Source organism: Sinocyclocheilus rhinocerous, unplaced genomic scaffold (assembly GCF_001515625.1).
Source record: "Sinocyclocheilus rhinocerous isolate Xijiao unplaced genomic scaffold, SAMN03320098_v1.1 scaffold218, whole genome shotgun sequence".
Classification (NCBI taxonomy): Eukaryota; Metazoa; Chordata; class Actinopteri; order Cypriniformes; family Cyprinidae; genus Sinocyclocheilus; species Sinocyclocheilus rhinocerous.
In genome coordinates this window covers 869740-887335 of record NW_015664181.1, presented here as the reverse complement: position 1 = coordinate 887335, position 17596 = coordinate 869740, and the positions used below count along the sequence as shown (strand labels likewise).

General features: G+C 36.7%; 2 protein-coding genes across 2 annotated transcripts in view; both read left to right on the top strand.

Annotated features, from left to right (window-relative positions):
* LOC107729735 (nerve growth factor) overlaps nt 1–6222 on the top strand; it is a 23525-nt gene extending 17303 nt beyond the window's left edge. Inside the window, exons 2-3 of the mRNA XM_016540407.1 lie at nt 4229–4341; nt 5324–6222. Coding sequence (XP_016395893.1) covers nt 4266–4341; nt 5324–5937 — 690 coding nt within the window. The 5' untranslated portion in view covers nt 4229–4265 and the 3' untranslated portion in view covers nt 5938–6222. The remainder of the gene's footprint in view (nt 1–4228; nt 4342–5323) is intronic.
* A 9177-nt stretch (nt 6223–15399) lies between these two features.
* Nucleotides 15400–17596, top strand: part of LOC107729756 (tetraspanin-2-like) — a 22398-nt gene continuing 20201 nt past the window's right edge. The window contains exon 1 of the mRNA XM_016540435.1: nt 15400–15617. Coding sequence (XP_016395921.1) covers nt 15549–15617 — 69 coding nt within the window. The 5' untranslated portion in view covers nt 15400–15548. The remainder of the gene's footprint in view (nt 15618–17596) is intronic.

Genomic DNA, 17596 nt, shown 5'->3' with positions numbered 1-17596 from the left:
AAGCTACTCAAATTATAAAAAATATATATATATATATATATATATATAAATAAATTCATTCATAATTACAATACCATTCAAAAGTTTGGATCAGTAAGATTTTTTAATATTTTCGAAAGTCTCTTATGCTCACTATGGCTGCATTGTTTTTGGCCAAAAATATAGTGAAAGCAATAATATTATTAAATATTATTACAGTTTAAAATAACTGTTAAAATGTAATTACAATTTTAAAGTGCAGTTTATTTCTGTAATGCAAAGCTGAATTTTCAGCATCATTATTCCAGTCTACAGTGTCACATGATCCTTTAGAAATAATTCTAATATGCTAATTTGGTGATCAAGAAGCATTTCGTATTATCTTTGATGAACAGAAAGTTCAAAACATAGAAATAGAAATGTCTTGTAACATTATAAATGTTTTTCAGTCACCTGATTGCTGAATAAAAGTATTAATTTCTTTTAAAACAAATTGTAATAAATAAATCATACAGACCCCAGAACTTTGAATGATCGTGTATGTAATTAAATTATTAATAATTTTCGAAAATAAAAGAATTGTTAGGGCAAGCAACAATCTGAACTACCTGACTGTGTCAGTGAACAAAAAATATATTCATTGTTGAGCCCTACTTCTTTTGATTCTCTGGAGCTTGTATAAACTAGATAAATAGATTTTGACTTGACTAAACTTTAACTGTCATATCTGTTCATCACTGCAAAGAGACAAAATGTAAGCATTTTAGGTGGTCCTGCGAGGCCTGAGCACCTGTCTGATACAATAGCCTGAGCCTTACACTGTGTACCGCACACATACAGCCTCTGGCTACTCACTCTGACAGAGGAAGTGATGTGTGTGCATTCCGTTGTGATGACCCGTCCTCACAGGAAGAGCAGGTACTTCATCTTGATCATGTTGACCTGCTGGGTGGCTGTTTGCAGAACACTATGCACTGCTGTGTGCATTCAACTGTAGGACTTTTTAACTGAATAAAAACTTGTGCTCATAGTATGTCATTCAGTTTTTACATTGCATATTCTTTTTATCCTTTTGACACATATTCAAGGTTATTTCACTGTTAATTTAGGGTCTTTATACTCGTATATCTCATATATAAAGGAATAGTTCACCCAAAAATGAAAATTTGCTGAAACTTTACTCACCCTCAGACTATCCAAGATGTAGAAGAGTTTGTTTCTTCATCAGAACAAACTTGGAGAATTGAGCATTGCATCACTTGCTCACCAATGGATCCTCTGCAGTGAATGGGTGCCGTCAGAATGAGAGTCCAAACAGTCCATCCCAATAATCCACAAGTAATCCACACCACTCCAGTCCATCAGTTAATGTCTTATGAAGTGAAAATCTGTGTGTTTGTAAGAAACAAAACCATCATTGAGATGTTTTTTAACTTCAAACCGTCACTTCCGGCAAAAATGTGAGTTCTCTATCCATAATATTGCTTTCTCCAGTGAAAAACTCATACTGCTCAAGTACTGCTTGCAAGTGAAAACAGTCCATAACAGTTCTAAATGAATATATTGGTGGATTTTGATGTGAGAGGACAACAGGCCAGAAGAGACGGTTTGAGATAAAACGTCTTAATGATGAATTTGTTTCTTACAAACATGCAGCTTTTCACTTTAAAAGATGTTAATTGATAGTGGTGTGGATTACTTGTGGATTATTGTGATGTTTTTATCAGCTGTTTGGACTCTTGTTCTGACGGCACCCATTCACTGCAGAGGATCCACTGGTGAGCAAGTGATGTTATGCTACATTTCACCAAATCTGTTCCGATGAAGAAACAAACTCATCTACATATTGGATGGCCTGAGGGTGAGTAAATTCAAAGCAAATTATTATTTTTTGGTGAACTATTCCTTTATGTATGTACAATTATGATAAATATTTCTGATAACACTAACTTGGGCATGGATTTTAAGCCTGGATTTTTTTCATTTGAAAAGTATTAGCACACCTCGTCAGTGAGCTGCATGATATCTATTATGTCTGTAGCACTGTGTGTTACTTACCAATCTTTAAAACTTAGGGTCAGGGGTTTGATCATGTTTCACATGTAAGTCATACATGTATGTTTATGTCTAGTGGAGATGAGATATGGACATCTTTGTATAATTGCTAACAGGGTGTTTATGTCACGGTACAATAATGTTCAGTTCTATATCCGGAGCTGATTATATGGCCACATCTGGATTCATCATCATCTGTTGTCAATAACACCAGCGATAAGTCTTTCACACCATCTCATAACAGACCTCAAACAGCCAGCCATCTGGATGTGTGTATGTGAGTGTGCTTGTGTGCATTATGTCCTTGGTTGGTTGTATTAACATTCATAAATTTGTCAGGGAAACATTGATAAACTATATTGGTGGCATTGAAATACTTCAGTCATTAATTTTAATTGCTGTCCAGCCAGCTTTGTCGTTGTGGCCAAGCGGCCTAAATAAATGTTCTTTATATCCTAACAAGTTTCCTTCTGTAATTATACAACTCATACTAATACTGTACTATATATGATTTATGATTTTCTCCTGGCAGATGATCAAACAAGTGGAAAATATTGTAGACTTACATGGAAGAAAGAGTCGGAGCCATAAAATAATAGAGAATAGGGCTATTTTTACAAAGCTACTTGGTGTATATATACATATATATATATATATATATAACAGGGTGTTTTAATATGCATTGCTAAGAACTTCATTTGGACAACTTTAAAGGCGATTTTCTCAATATTAATTTTTTTTATTTCAGATTCCAGATTTTCAAATAGTTATATCTCGGCCAAATATTGTCCTGTTCTAACAAACCATACATCGATAGAAAGCTTATTTATTCAGCTTTCAGATGATGTATAAATCTCAATTTTAAAAAAATTTACCCTTATGACTGGTTTTGTGATCCAGGGACACGCACAAACACACACTCTCTCTATATACTATTTTGTGTGTGTGTGTGTGTGTGTGTGTGTGTAAAATATATATTAGAATATGAGGAAAGCTGCAAAAACAATACATCTTCACTGTCATTCATATACAGTTAGATTGAGTTCATTTGTTTGCCACTGTGAACTGAACCCATGCTTTTTCATCTAGGTATTTTTCATACTTTGAAGATAAGTTTCATCCGACTAGCTTCTTTTTGGCAGGAAGGTCCGAACATGCCCGCCGTTTCACCTCATCCTAAATGGCGATGATTCTCATTTTACGTAATGCCATGGGACAGCTTCTAGTGAAGCTATGTAGACTGTAGCACAAGTCTCCAGTGTGCACTAAAGGGAATGCTGCCTGTGCATGGACTACTAGTCCACAGGCCCAGGGCCAGCACAAAGCCACGCTTCATCCCTGAGCTCTGCCACACATGAGTGCTTAAAGAAAGCTGCCCTCCAGGAATCCATAGCCCTGTGGAGGCTGCAGATAAGGCCGTGCGTATGTGCACTTCGGAAGAGCTCACGTTACACGCTGAAACCCTTGCCACCCAGGAACTGTTACCATATGAAAGCAGACTGTTTTGAAAGGAGAACACCGCCTGGCTCGGCTCTTTGTGTCAGCGCGATAACACCGGCTATGCCAGACGGAACGTGTTAAATTGTCTCTATCACAGCTAATGAGTTTGAGGTCAGTGGCTGAGGATTTCTTAGACCACCTCCGCAAGCCACACAGAAAGGCTGTGATCCAAAGCAATTTACTGGAGGTTTGTGTATGTTGTGGCAATCGGATGGTTTGTGTGTGGGGTGTAACTTGATGTGTGTCACATTTGGGTTTTGGTCTGTCTTGTTTGTCCACGCGTGTCACGCTCGAGCAGTAATTTGACAGTGATTACTACATCACTCATAGAAGATGCTATTTGAACATGAAACATGGTCTGACATGTTCATTTTTCTCACAGCATTTCACCAATGGAAGGAATGTATTTGGACGGATGAGGTGTTTCTCCCTGTAGGAAAGAAATAGGAGATCTTTTTAATATGACTAATGTTTTTCCTTGACGGCAGCGAGATGTCAATTTTAGATGTTTGTCTTCAGAAAAAAGGCCTAATCTAACATATCTCCCCTCCTGGGTCTGGTGAATATTTTTTTGTAAATCTGTCTGAATGGGTCGATTCACTAGAATCCAACGCTGCATGAGTGATACGCGTGCGGTAAATGGTAATTATGTGAAATTACAGCTTGCTTCATACTTTTCTGTACCTCTCTGCAGAGGAGCTGGAAGCAGAAGATGCCACGCTGGTCGATACATGTACCATGAGGAGCACAGGAGAGCTACGCTAAAGACAGACGGGAGAAAACAGTTCACCTGGACACATTTCACAGGTAAACATACTCTTTTTTTCCTCTTTAGCACAAGATTACCTGTGTAAAGCACAGATATAAACCTATTTTCAGTTTTAAAAAGTCAAAGCTATGCCATGCTAGTTTGCGGAGGTTCAGGTTGTGCTGCTGATACACATGTATGAGGGATTTCTACTGCTTGAATAGCTGTCAAAGAATAGCTGTCAATTAATGCTATATAGTCCTGGCTCCCAGATTCAACAAAAAGTACCAAAAAGTCCATTGGACAGTAATTTGGATACGGTACCATGGTACTACATAGTTTTGGAGTGTACAGCTAATGCTAAAGAATTACAGTGAAATTTGTATAGTTTATAGATATGGTAATCATTCTGTATTATGGTATATACCAAATGCCATGGTATTACCAATCTGATATCACTGTACTACAATAATGTCAAAATATCCAGTTGAAGAGACTATAAAACATTCTCTTGTTGAGTATTTTTGTTAAAATATTTATTATATTAGATAATCAATTCATAACTAGGTTTCATATATATACACTAACACAGAAGATTAAAAATAATGTAGATTAGGTGTGATCATATGACCAATATTATTATCTAAAATATTTTAGTATTAAGTATTTTAATATAAATATGATTCTTTTAAATATATAAATCAGCTAGTATTATGTAAGTAGATAATACTCTTGTTTTACAGAATGAAACAGTAAACGTTTGACTATGCAGTTAGAAAAAATACTAACAGTTATTCTGTTGTATATTATAATGTTCTGATGCCTGATTACACTACTTCAAAAGAAAAAGAAATGAAAAAAAAAAATTGGAGCTTTATTGAGCTTTTTCAGATTTCAACCATCATATTGTTTAACTACCATTCTTTGGCTGTATACAGCCAAAGTGTCTGTGCAGAAGAAAAACTAAAGAAATCTGGCATCATATTTGTTTGTATGTTATTCTGTGTGATGATAGCTAACGTTAATCTATGCCGTACTCAGGTCACATTGAGCCCATGCGGTGGTCCATGCTAGCCCTGCTGCTCTTGTTCTGCAGCCAGATGTTTGCCCAGTGCCCAGGTGACATCTGTCCACAAAACACCGACCACGGACAGCATGATGTCACGGCCAACCCTGTGCCGACTGTGGATCCTAAACTCTTCAACAAGAGACGGTACCGCTCACCCCACGTTCTGTTCAGCGAACAACCCCCCGACTCAGAGCCCGCTGGGCACCAGACGAGGAGCAGAGCGAAGAGAAAAGCAGGAGCACCTCAACACCGCGGAGTTTACTCCGTCTGCGAGAGCGTTAGCACTTGGGAGGGAAATAAAACCAAAGCTACAGACATCTCGGGCAACGAGGTCACCGTCTTGCCCGACGTAATCATCAACAATTCCAAGAAAAAGCAGTACTTTTTTGAGACGACGTGCAGCAGCGGGCGAACCGGAGGATCCGGGTGTTTGGGAATCGATGCACGCCATTGGAACTCGTACTGTACCAATTCACACACGTTTGTGCGAGCGCTGACTTCATTCAAGAACCTGGTGGCGTGGAGACTCATAAGGATCGATGTAGCTTGTGTGTGTGTGCTGAGTCGAAAGTCTTGGAGACAGTAACAAACTGGCTGCTTTTCAACACGCCAGCGCCGGCCTTATGATATCAAACTCATAATCCTCTATGTGATGGTGGACATTTTCCTTGTGCAAACCATTAATGACAACTTCTGACATAAAACAGACCATCTAAGGAGGATAAATATGATGTGTTTTTGTCATAGGACACTACAATGGACTTTTTTCAGTTATTTTTTATGCATTTCTGTCTTAAGATAATTGTTTTCATTTGCAGCATTACGAGAACATGTACATACATTGTTGTGTGTGGTAATTGTTATTTATTAAACCGCATCATTATTGTCTAGTTGATTTTGTGCATATTAGGAGATGAGGTCATTTTAAATGAACATTTTGTGTTAAATACAACTTAAAATTAAAAGTCTGTCATCATTTACTCACACTTGAAATCCTCAGTCTCTGTTCATTACAATTGCATTGACCTTTTGTCATATTCTTGGTTCTGTAGAAGAAATAAAGTCATACGGGTTTGGAACGACATGAGAGTGAGTAAATGATGACAGAAATTTCACTTTTGGATGAACTTATTGTCAATGTGACTTTAAAAGTAACCTAATTTACCAACTAACACGTGTTCCTGGTATTATTGATTGGTGCACATTATTCCAAAGAAAAAAAATGACTGAATGACTTTTATTTCTGGCTTATGTCACTAAGCCCCTCCAACCACTTGTCAACAAATTTCCACAGACAGCTTGTCAGTCAGTCACCAATGGTTTAAAAAGTCCTGGGCCCAGTTGCAAGAAGTGTATTGTCAAGGGTTTTCTTAACCTTAGGGACTTCTTGCAGACGTCTACTGTGTTCTTGTTAAATATCTTGACTCTGAAATATATCATCTTATCAAATTAAAATTGTTTGGAAATGGTAAAACAAATCTGTTTCATGTTGACCTAAGCTCTTTCGACAGCATTTGTGCTGTTGGTTGCCACAGAAAATAATTTGACATGAAAAATAAATATGAAAAAAAAAAAAAGTTGTCGTTTTTTCCACAGTGCACTTACTGAAGTCTAGTAGCCAAGCATGCAGTAATATGAATAAATACTTACAAGGATAGTTCACCCAAAAAATGAAAATTCAGTCATTATTTAGTTACACTGGATTTATTCTAATGCTGTATGACCTTCTTTGGAGAGGAAAAAACACCCAAACGTTGCATGTTAGCATGAAACACTAAATGGTTTAACAGAATTGCTTATCAACCAACTTAAAAAAGTTTAACCCAGTTACCTTCACTTGGTATTTGCTCAAGAATACCAGTTAAAAACATAGAAGGAAACCAGAAAAATAGATCAATTTTACAGGTCAAATAAACTTAAGTTATAACATAAGTGACCTTTATTTTTTTGCTTTTAAATGCTGGCCCACTAGGCATCCAATGTAATTGCATTACTATAAATATTTCACATTGTCCAGATTATTTTCTGTGGCCATCGACAGCATGCCATACTGTTGACAGAGCCAAATCAAGAATATTCCTTTAAATATTTTCCATTGTGCTGTAAGCCCAAAAAAGCCATTGAACTTTACAGAACAGCCTCAGTTTAAGCTTTCGGGAATTAGTTGGCTTTTTTCTGGGTTTGATGTTAAAAAAAGCCGTGACTCAGACACGACCTCCAGCCATGTGGCAGAAAAACTAAACGGTCAGGGCAAATTTTGTCAGACACTTTAAATAAGCCGGAAAGTTTGTTGAAACTGTTGGTGGGACCGACCTCACATCTCAACAGATGTGCCTCACACACATGGAAACGGACCTACGCTGGAATGCATTAGACGTTCCCCTTCCAGACTAGAGGCTTCCACGTGATGCCTAGAGAACTGGCCTTGAGAGTGAAAATCGTTAAAAAGCAATTCTAACAACCACAAACAGGTGTGTCACTCCAATCAGACTTTGAATACATTTGTTTAGGCAGCATGTGGAAGTCTTAAAAAACAGATGGACCGCGGCCTGTGAGACCCACCTCAGGTTTGATTGTGTAAACAGAGGGAGATCACATGCCAAAGGTCAGGTCCACGGCCACATGATGAGGTCATGTCTGGAAGCCTGAAAGCCACAGGTCTGCAAGATCAGACGTCAAAGTTCGAATGGAATAATCAACAGGATTGTTAGGTTTATGTCACATAACCCACCATGAGGTCCTTCATCAGCACTTGTTTGTTTAGCGATATAGTGCGGGTCAAGTAAAAAGGTCATCATTTCAAACAAAGTCACTTTCACACAACCATTTGCTCTCATTAGAAGAGGATGTTTTGTGGTCAACAGTTATTTCAAACAACTCTACTCAGATGAAGAATGAGAGAGAATTTTCCTCACGCTCATGTTAATGGAACAAACAAGCGTGTCTCTAATTGTTTGTAGGACAGCTCCCTATGGAGAGTCTGCTGTGACAAATCCAAGAGAGCCCCTTTTTGTTTAATTCACAAAGAATATTAACGAGATTAATGAACTGTGGATGGTACTGACACACCGTGGAGATTTCAAACAAGGCTACGGCCGCCTCTCCGTGTGAGTACTACAAGGATTTATCGTCTTCAGAAAGGCTGAAGATTCCCTAATTACATTCACATAAAAGTCTCAATGTCTTAATCGAGAGATCACAGTGAATTAAGGTATCTAAAGCGATAAGGTGTACAGTAAATAGCGTGGACGGACCAGGCCCAATTCAAAAACAAACAACAGTCGCCCTCTAGTGGTTAAATCCCAAATCTACAATGGATGAGGGCATTGGGCTATTTAATGTTGCCATTCTCTTCTGTTATAGTATGAATGAGTGCTTTGTTTTTGTTTTTTTTTGGCAAAAATAAGATTCTTGATGTCATGTCACTCAATTTTACTTACCGTTTGGACCGTTGTTGTACAATATTGACAGTTCACGTGCTTGTAGTATACATATTTTATCACTAGAGAGCGCACTGCTATTACAACCTATGTTGTTTAAATTAACGAAACATAATTAATTGCTCATATACTAAATATATTAAATATCACATGTCCTGATTTTATTGCAGCTTTATAGAAGGCCGTTCATTCAAGTTTACTTGATTCATAGGAAAACATTTTCTTGACTAAACCTGAGATAACAATTTACCATTTTTTAAAATAGCATTTCCACTTTGAAATTAATCAGAGATGACCACAATAATTCCCTTAATAAAAATAAAAATAAAACAATTATAAAATAAAGAAATAGCCTATATAAAACAAAGAAATATAAAACATTACTATATGTCGGTGTAATTTTAAAATATTTATTCTTCTTCTTTTTAGATTCATATCAGTGTCTATATCCTAAATAAGTCTACACTGTGTTCTGTATGTATTTGAAAACCATATTCAGATCTTGCTGGCTGTATAATCATGAACTCAGATGATGGTCAAAGCCGGTAGGGTTACTCAAACATTATGTTTTATAAACCTAGCTGGTCATTGTACTTTGAGAGATAGGTTGATCTCTTCTTTGTTTGGTGCAACTTGTGTTTTGACATCATTGTATTAAAGCATTTTAAAGTTTATACAAAACAGTTAAGGTCAAAGACGACTACCAAAGTAAATATAGCCTAACTATATAATTTATGTATAATATAGAGGCTTGGTTTTACATGAAAAATTCACAAACACTTATGGGTTTGAATAAATATAGTAAAACGACAGTCTCTCCTGAAAATGTGAGAAAGATTATCTCAAGATTATCTCAGAGTGTCCTGAGTTTGACCTCAAACCGGCAGACAATGGCATCCTCTCACCAATGAGATGACAGTGATTGTGACTGATGTATTGTGTAGTGAGACAAACTTTATGAAAGAGACTCAATAATGAATACCCTGAATGTCTGACCACATCATGAAGGCGTTGTAAATTACAACCTAGGTTCAAACATAATGTCTGAAAGCAATTCTGAAAACTGGAAAACAATGTATTTTGTGTGTACATGTGCAGATCTCATCTTTCTAAAAAACAACAACAACAACAACAACAAAAACTTTATACATATGTATTTTCATGTTAAAATATTAAAATTACTATAAACTTTTTAATATTTTAACATGAAAATACATGTTAAAATATGAAAAAGTTTATATTAAAATTATAATGTAATATTACAATAATTATAATTGTAATATATATATATATATATATATATATATAATAGGATTTTAAAAATAGGCCTATCTATATATATAGATATTAAAATCTATTGATTTTAAAATATAGATTTTAAAATCCTATTCATTATAATTATTTCTGATTATTTTCTCATTTTTAAATTCACAACAAAATTAAATCTGGTCATTTCATTTTTTAAATGGGCATCTATCTATCTATCTATCTATCTATCTATCGTTATTGTAGACACAGAGGTCTAAGGAAAACGCGGGAAATTGCCCACGCCCCCCCATGTCCTGCTGGACCAATGGGCGGTGCTGATCCGCGCGCGCTCTCTCTCTCTCTCTCACACACACACACACACACAGGCGAAGTGCGGCACTGGTGTTGACGGTCAGTGAGTGGATTCTGTTTGAATAATATTCCTGACCTACATCTCTGAGACAGGCCTGCACATCTGCGCAAACATTTTGGTCGAAACGGCGAGCGCGCGGAACGAAACGGCAGGCAGGATGAGCAAAGTCCAGGGCGGCATGAAATGTGTCAAATACCTGCTGTTCGTCTTCAACTTCATATTCTGGGTAAGTGCTGATGATATCTGAGTGATGATGCCACGGATGCATGCTTTGATTTAGAGTGAAATGCACGAAAGTAAATGTATGTGCATTTGTTGTCACCTGTTTGTCCTGGAGTTGCTCAACATTTGTATGATGCTCTTTCTGTTTTAACGCGAAAATGTGTCATTGTGCAGCTTTCTGTGGACTCTGGGATGCAGATGATTTTGTAAAGTACAAGTATGTGACAGATGTCGGCCGTGTCTCAAATCTAGTGAGCTTCCTACCTGGACAACACGTCTGAGCATCATAGGGACGTGCTGACATTTTGAGCATCGTACGTGCATCAAGCGCCTGTGATGCTCAATGTCTACTAGATAGACAGCCACCGTGTACCTTTGTTTTAGAGGAAGTCTGCATTTTTATTAATATACTTTCCATTGGTTATTAATATAGGGGAGAATGGGGCTGGTTGTCACGCTTTTTTTTTTTCCCCTCGAGTGAATATTTTTAGCGAGGATTTGAGACCATTTGCAGCATTACGAGAACATGTACATACATTGTTGTGTGTGGTAATTGTTATTTATTAAACCGCATCATTATTGTCTAGTTGATTTTGTGCATATTAGGAGATGAGGTCATTTTAAATGAACATTTTGTGTTAAATACAACTTAAAATTAAAAGTCTGTCATCATTTACTCACACTTGAAATCCTCAGTCTCTGTTCATTACAATTGCATTGACCTTTTGTCATATTCTTGGTTCTGTAGAAGAAATAAAGTCATACGGGTTTGGAACGACATGAGAGTGAGTAAATGATGACAGAAATTTCACTTTTGGATGAACTTATTGTCAATGTGACTTTAAAAGTAACCTAATTTACCAACTAACACGTGTTCCTGGTATTATTGATTGGTGCACATTATTCCAAAGAAAAAAAATGACTGAATGACTTTTATTTCTGGCTTATGTCACTAAGCCCCTCCAACCACTTGTCAACAAATTTCCACAGACAGCTTGTCAGTCAGTCACCAATGGTTTAAAAAGTCCTGGGCCCAGTTGCAAGAAGTGTATTGTCAAGGGTTTTCTTAACCTTAGGGACTTCTTGCAGACGTCTACTGTGTTCTTGTTAAATATCTTGACTCTGAAATATATCATCTTATCAAATTAAAATTGTTTGGAAATGGTAAAACAAATCTGTTTCATGTTGACCTAAGCTCTTTCGACAGCATTTGTGCTGTTGGTTGCCACAGAAAATAATTTGACATGAAAAATAAATATGAAAAAAAAAAAAAGTTGTCGTTTTTTCCACAGTGCACTTACTGAAGTCTAGTAGCCAAGCATGCAGTAATATGAATAAATACTTACAAGGATAGTTCACCCAAAAAATGAAAATTCAGTCATTATTTAGTTACACTGGATTTATTCTAATGCTGTATGACCTTCTTTGGAGAGGAAAAAACACCCAAACGTTGCATGTTAGCATGAAACACTAAATGGTTTAACAGAATTGCTTATCAACCAACTTAAAAAAGTTTAACCCAGTTACCTTCACTTGGTATTTGCTCAAGAATACCAGTTAAAAACATAGAAGGAAACCAGAAAAATAGATCAATTTTACAGGTCAAATAAACTTAAGTTATAACATAAGTGACCTTTATTTTTTTGCTTTTAAATGCTGGCCCACTAGGCATCCAATGTAATTGCATTACTATAAATATTTCACATTGTCCAGATTATTTTCTGTGGCCATCGACAGCATGCCATACTGTTGACAGAGCCAAATCAAGAATATTCCTTTAAATATTTTCCATTGTGCTGTAAGCCCAAAAAAGCCATTGAACTTTACAGAACAGCCTCAGTTTAAGCTTTCGGGAATTAGTTGGCTTTTTTCTGGGTTTGATGTTAAAAAAAGCCGTGACTCAGACACGACCTCCAGCCATGTGGCAGAAAAACTAAACGGTCAGGGCAAATTTTGTCAGACACTTTAAATAAGCCGGAAAGTTTGTTGAAACTGTTGGTGGGACCGACCTCACATCTCAACAGATGTGCCTCACACACATGGAAACGGACCTACGCTGGAATGCATTAGACGTTCCCCTTCCAGACTAGAGGCTTCCACGTGATGCCTAGAGAACTGGCCTTGAGAGTGAAAATCGTTAAAAAGCAATTCTAACAACCACAAACAGGTGTGTCACTCCAATCAGACTTTGAATACATTTGTTTAGGCAGCATGTGGAAGTCTTAAAAAACAGATGGACCGCGGCCTGTGAGACCCACCTCAGGTTTGATTGTGTAAACAGAGGGAGATCACATGCCAAAGGTCAGGTCCACGGCCACATGATGAGGTCATGTCTGGAAGCCTGAAAGCCACAGGTCTGCAAGATCAGACGTCAAAGTTCGAATGGAATAATCAACAGGATTGTTAGGTTTATGTCACATAACCCACCATGAGGTCCTTCATCAGCACTTGTTTGTTTAGCGATATAGTGCGGGTCAAGTAAAAAGGTCATCATTTCAAACAAAGTCACTTTCACACAACCATTTGCTCTCATTAGAAGAGGATGTTTTGTGGTCAACAGTTATTTCAAACAACTCTACTCAGATGAAGAATGAGAGAGAATTTTCCTCACGCTCATGTTAATGGAACAAACAAGCGTGTCTCTAATTGTTTGTAGGACAGCTCCCTATGGAGAGTCTGCTGTGACAAATCCAAGAGAGCCCCTTTTTGTTTAATTCACAAAGAATATTAACGAGATTAATGAACTGTGGATGGTACTGACACACCGTGGAGATTTCAAACAAGGCTACGGCCGCCTCTCCGTGTGAGTACTACAAGGATTTATCGTCTTCAGAAAGGCTGAAGATTCCCTAATTACATTCACATAAAAGTCTCAATGTCTTAATCGAGAGATCACAGTGAATTAAGGTATCTAAAGCGATAAGGTGTACAGTAAATAGCGTGGACGGACCAGGCCCAATTCAAAAACAAACAACAGTCGCCCTCTAGTGGTTAAATCCCAAATCTACAATGGATGAGGGCATTGGGCTATTTAATGTTGCCATTCTCTTCTGTTATAGTATGAATGAGTGCTTTGTTTTTGTTTTTTTTTGGCAAAAATAAGATTCTTGATGTCATGTCACTCAATTTTACTTACCGTTTGGACCGTTGTTGTACAATATTGACAGTTCACGTGCTTGTAGTATACATATTTTATCACTAGAGAGCGCACTGCTATTACAACCTATGTTGTTTAAATTAACGAAACATAATTAATTGCTCATATACTAAATATATTAAATATCACATGTCCTGATTTTATTGCAGCTTTATAGAAGGCCGTTCATTCAAGTTTACTTGATTCATAGGAAAACATTTTCTTGACTAAACCTGAGATAACAATTTACCATTTTTTAAAATAGCATTTCCACTTTGAAATTAATCAGAGATGACCACAATAATTCCCTTAATAAAAATAAAAATAAAACAATTATAAAATAAAGAAATAGCCTATATAAAACAAAGAAATATAAAACATTACTATATGTCGGTGTAATTTTAAAATATTTATTCTTCTTCTTTTTAGATTCATATCAGTGTCTATATCCTAAATAAGTCTACACTGTGTTCTGTATGTATTTGAAAACCATATTCAGATCTTGCTGGCTGTATAATCATGAACTCAGATGATGGTCAAAGCCGGTAGGGTTACTCAAACATTATGTTTTATAAACCTAGCTGGTCATTGTACTTTGAGAGATAGGTTGATCTCTTCTTTGTTTGGTGCAACTTGTGTTTTGACATCATTGTATTAAAGCATTTTAAAGTTTATACAAAACAGTTAAGGTCAAAGACGACTACCAAAGTAAATATAGCCTAACTATATAATTTATGTATAATATAGAGGCTTGGTTTTACATGAAAAATTCACAAACACTTATGGGTTTGAATAAATATAGTAAAACGACAGTCTCTCCTGAAAATGTGAGAAAGATTATCTCAAGATTATCTCAGAGTGTCCTGAGTTTGACCTCAAACCGGCAGACAATGGCATCCTCTCACCAATGAGATGACAGTGATTGTGACTGATGTATTGTGTAGTGAGACAAACTTTATGAAAGAGACTCAATAATGAATACCCTGAATGTCTGACCACATCATGAAGGCGTTGTAAATTACAACCTAGGTTCAAACATAATGTCTGAAAGCAATTCTGAAAACTGGAAAACAATGTATTTTGTGTGTACATGTGCAGATCTCATCTTTCTAAAAAACAACAACAACAACAACAACAAAAACTTTATACATATGTATTTTCATGTTAAAATATTAAAATTACTATAAACTTTTTAATATTTTAACATGAAAATACATGTTAAAATATGAAAAAGTTTATATTAAAATTATAATGTAATATTACAATAATTATAATTGTAATATATATATATATATATATATATATATAATAGGATTTTAAAAATAGGCCTATCTATATATATAGATATTAAAATCTATTGATTTTAAAATATAGATTTTAAAATCCTATTCATTATAATTATTTCTGATTATTTTCTCATTTTTAAATTCACAACAAAATTAAATCTGGTCATTTCATTTTTTAAATGGGCATCTATCTATCTATCTATCTATCTATCTATCGTTATTGTAGACACAGAGGTCTAAGGAAAACGCGGGAAATTGCCCACGCCCCCCCATGTCCTGCTGGACCAATGGGCGGTGCTGATCCGCGCGCGCTCTCTCTCTCTCTCTCACACACACACACACACACAGGCGAAGTGCGGCACTGGTGTTGACGGTCAGTGAGTGGATTCTGTTTGAATAATATTCCTGACCTACATCTCTGAGACAGGCCTGCACATCTGCGCAAACATTTTGGTCGAAACGGCGAGCGCGCGGAACGAAACGGCAGGCAGGATGAGCAAAGTCCAGGGCGGCATGAAATGTGTCAAATACCTGCTGTTCGTCTTCAACTTCATATTCTGGGTAAGTGCTGATGATATCTGAGTGATGATGCCACGGATGCATGCTTTGATTTAGAGTGAAATGCACGAAAGTAAATGTATGTGCATTTGTTGTCACCTGTTTGTCCTGGAGTTGCTCAACATTTGTATGATGCTCTTTCTGTTTTAACGCGAAAATGTGTCATTGTGCAGCTTTCTGTGGACTCTGGGATGCAGATGATTTTGTAAAGTACAAGTATGTGACAGATGTCGGCCGTGTCTCAAATCTAGTGAGCTTCCTACCTGGACAACACGTCTGAGCATCATAGGGACGTGCTGACATTTTGAGCATCGTACGTGCATCAAGCGCCTGTGATGCTCAATGTCTACTAGATAGACAGCCACCGTGTACCTTTGTTTTAGAGGAAGTCTGCATTTTTATTAATATACTTTCCATTGGTTATTAATATAGGGGAGAATGGGGCTGGTTGTCACGCTTTTTTTTTTTCCCCTCGAGTGAATATTTTTAGCGAGGATTTGAGACAGACGCCGGGGACAATGGGAAGTTTAAAATGCAAAAAGAACACCGTATTTAAAAAAACAACAACAAAAAAACAACAACAACACTCTCTCACACACACACACACACACACACACACACACACACACACACACATATATATACAGGGTGCGATTTGTGAAAAAAACAGAGTGGGGGATGCTTTTGAAAACATTTTTCTCTCTCCATAGGTGGAAGGTAAGGGGAAGGCTGTAGCATAAGTAACCTAATGTTAGTGTAATCCGTTAATAACGCACATCATAAACCCGTCTTTTTAGGCAAGTACCATATAATGGGTGTCATGTCATGTCGTATTTTAATACTACAGGAACTGTATTTAACGTGATCACAATCTATTAAAAATATTGTAAGTTAGGTATTGTGTATATAAATATTGTATGATTTCATTTCCACAGTTATTCAAGCGACGAATAAATTATATAGAGAAAGCGAGCAAAGAACTCTGAGCTTTTTGAAACTCTGAATCAGTTAAACCATTGAGTCGCAAAATGATTCACTGGCTACGTTTACATGCAGCCAAATAATCCGTTTGTAATCGGATTGACGGCTCAATCGGACTGAAAAGCCTTCATGTAAACACCTTTAATCGATCCGATTGAGCTCGATCGGAATGAAATCTCGATCGGATTGAAGGGGGTGGTTTATTTACGTTTATATATTAAATATATTTATACATTATATAAATTATATTAATATAAATATATACATATACATGTAGATACATGTAAATATTTTCAAAATATATACTGTATGTGTGTGTATTTATATATACATAATAAATATACACAGTACACCACTGTTTCTCAACCAGTGGGTCGCGGATCATTCTATAGGGGGTCACGAGACTTTCTCTGTGTTCTCGGTGTTACACCGGCACAGCCAGTAAGTGCACTTCACAAAAGGCTCATTGAAACAGTGACCTCCAACGAATCGTATTTTCGAATGTCGCATGTTGAATCATTATTGCCGTAACTTTCTAACGCTGTTTCTAAACTGTCCTGTCACAATAATTTATCGCTGCCGCGAACGTCTCTTATTGGACAAGGTCCTACTCTCTTTACGTAATGTTACACACGCTAGCAGCTGTTTACCCCGTTGCTTGGTAACGACGGCGCAGGAGATTGCAATGCATTGCTATGCCAGGCCTACTATATGCAGCCACGGCCTGTTAGCTTGACAAAATGCATCCGTATTTTAAAAGGAAAAAAAGCAGAAGATTCAGAAACTCCTTCCACTTCAAAGGCAAAGTCCGATTGAACCAAAAATTGTGCATGTAAACGTAGCCACTGTTTCGAAGCGCTCCAATCGGATCACGTATCGCGAATCATTTGATTCAAAACGGTACTGTTGACTGTATGTTATTTTTATTGTTGTTAATTTTTAAAAATTTTATTCAGCAGAGGCAGGGATGGATAAACCAGAGGGGGGGATATATATATATA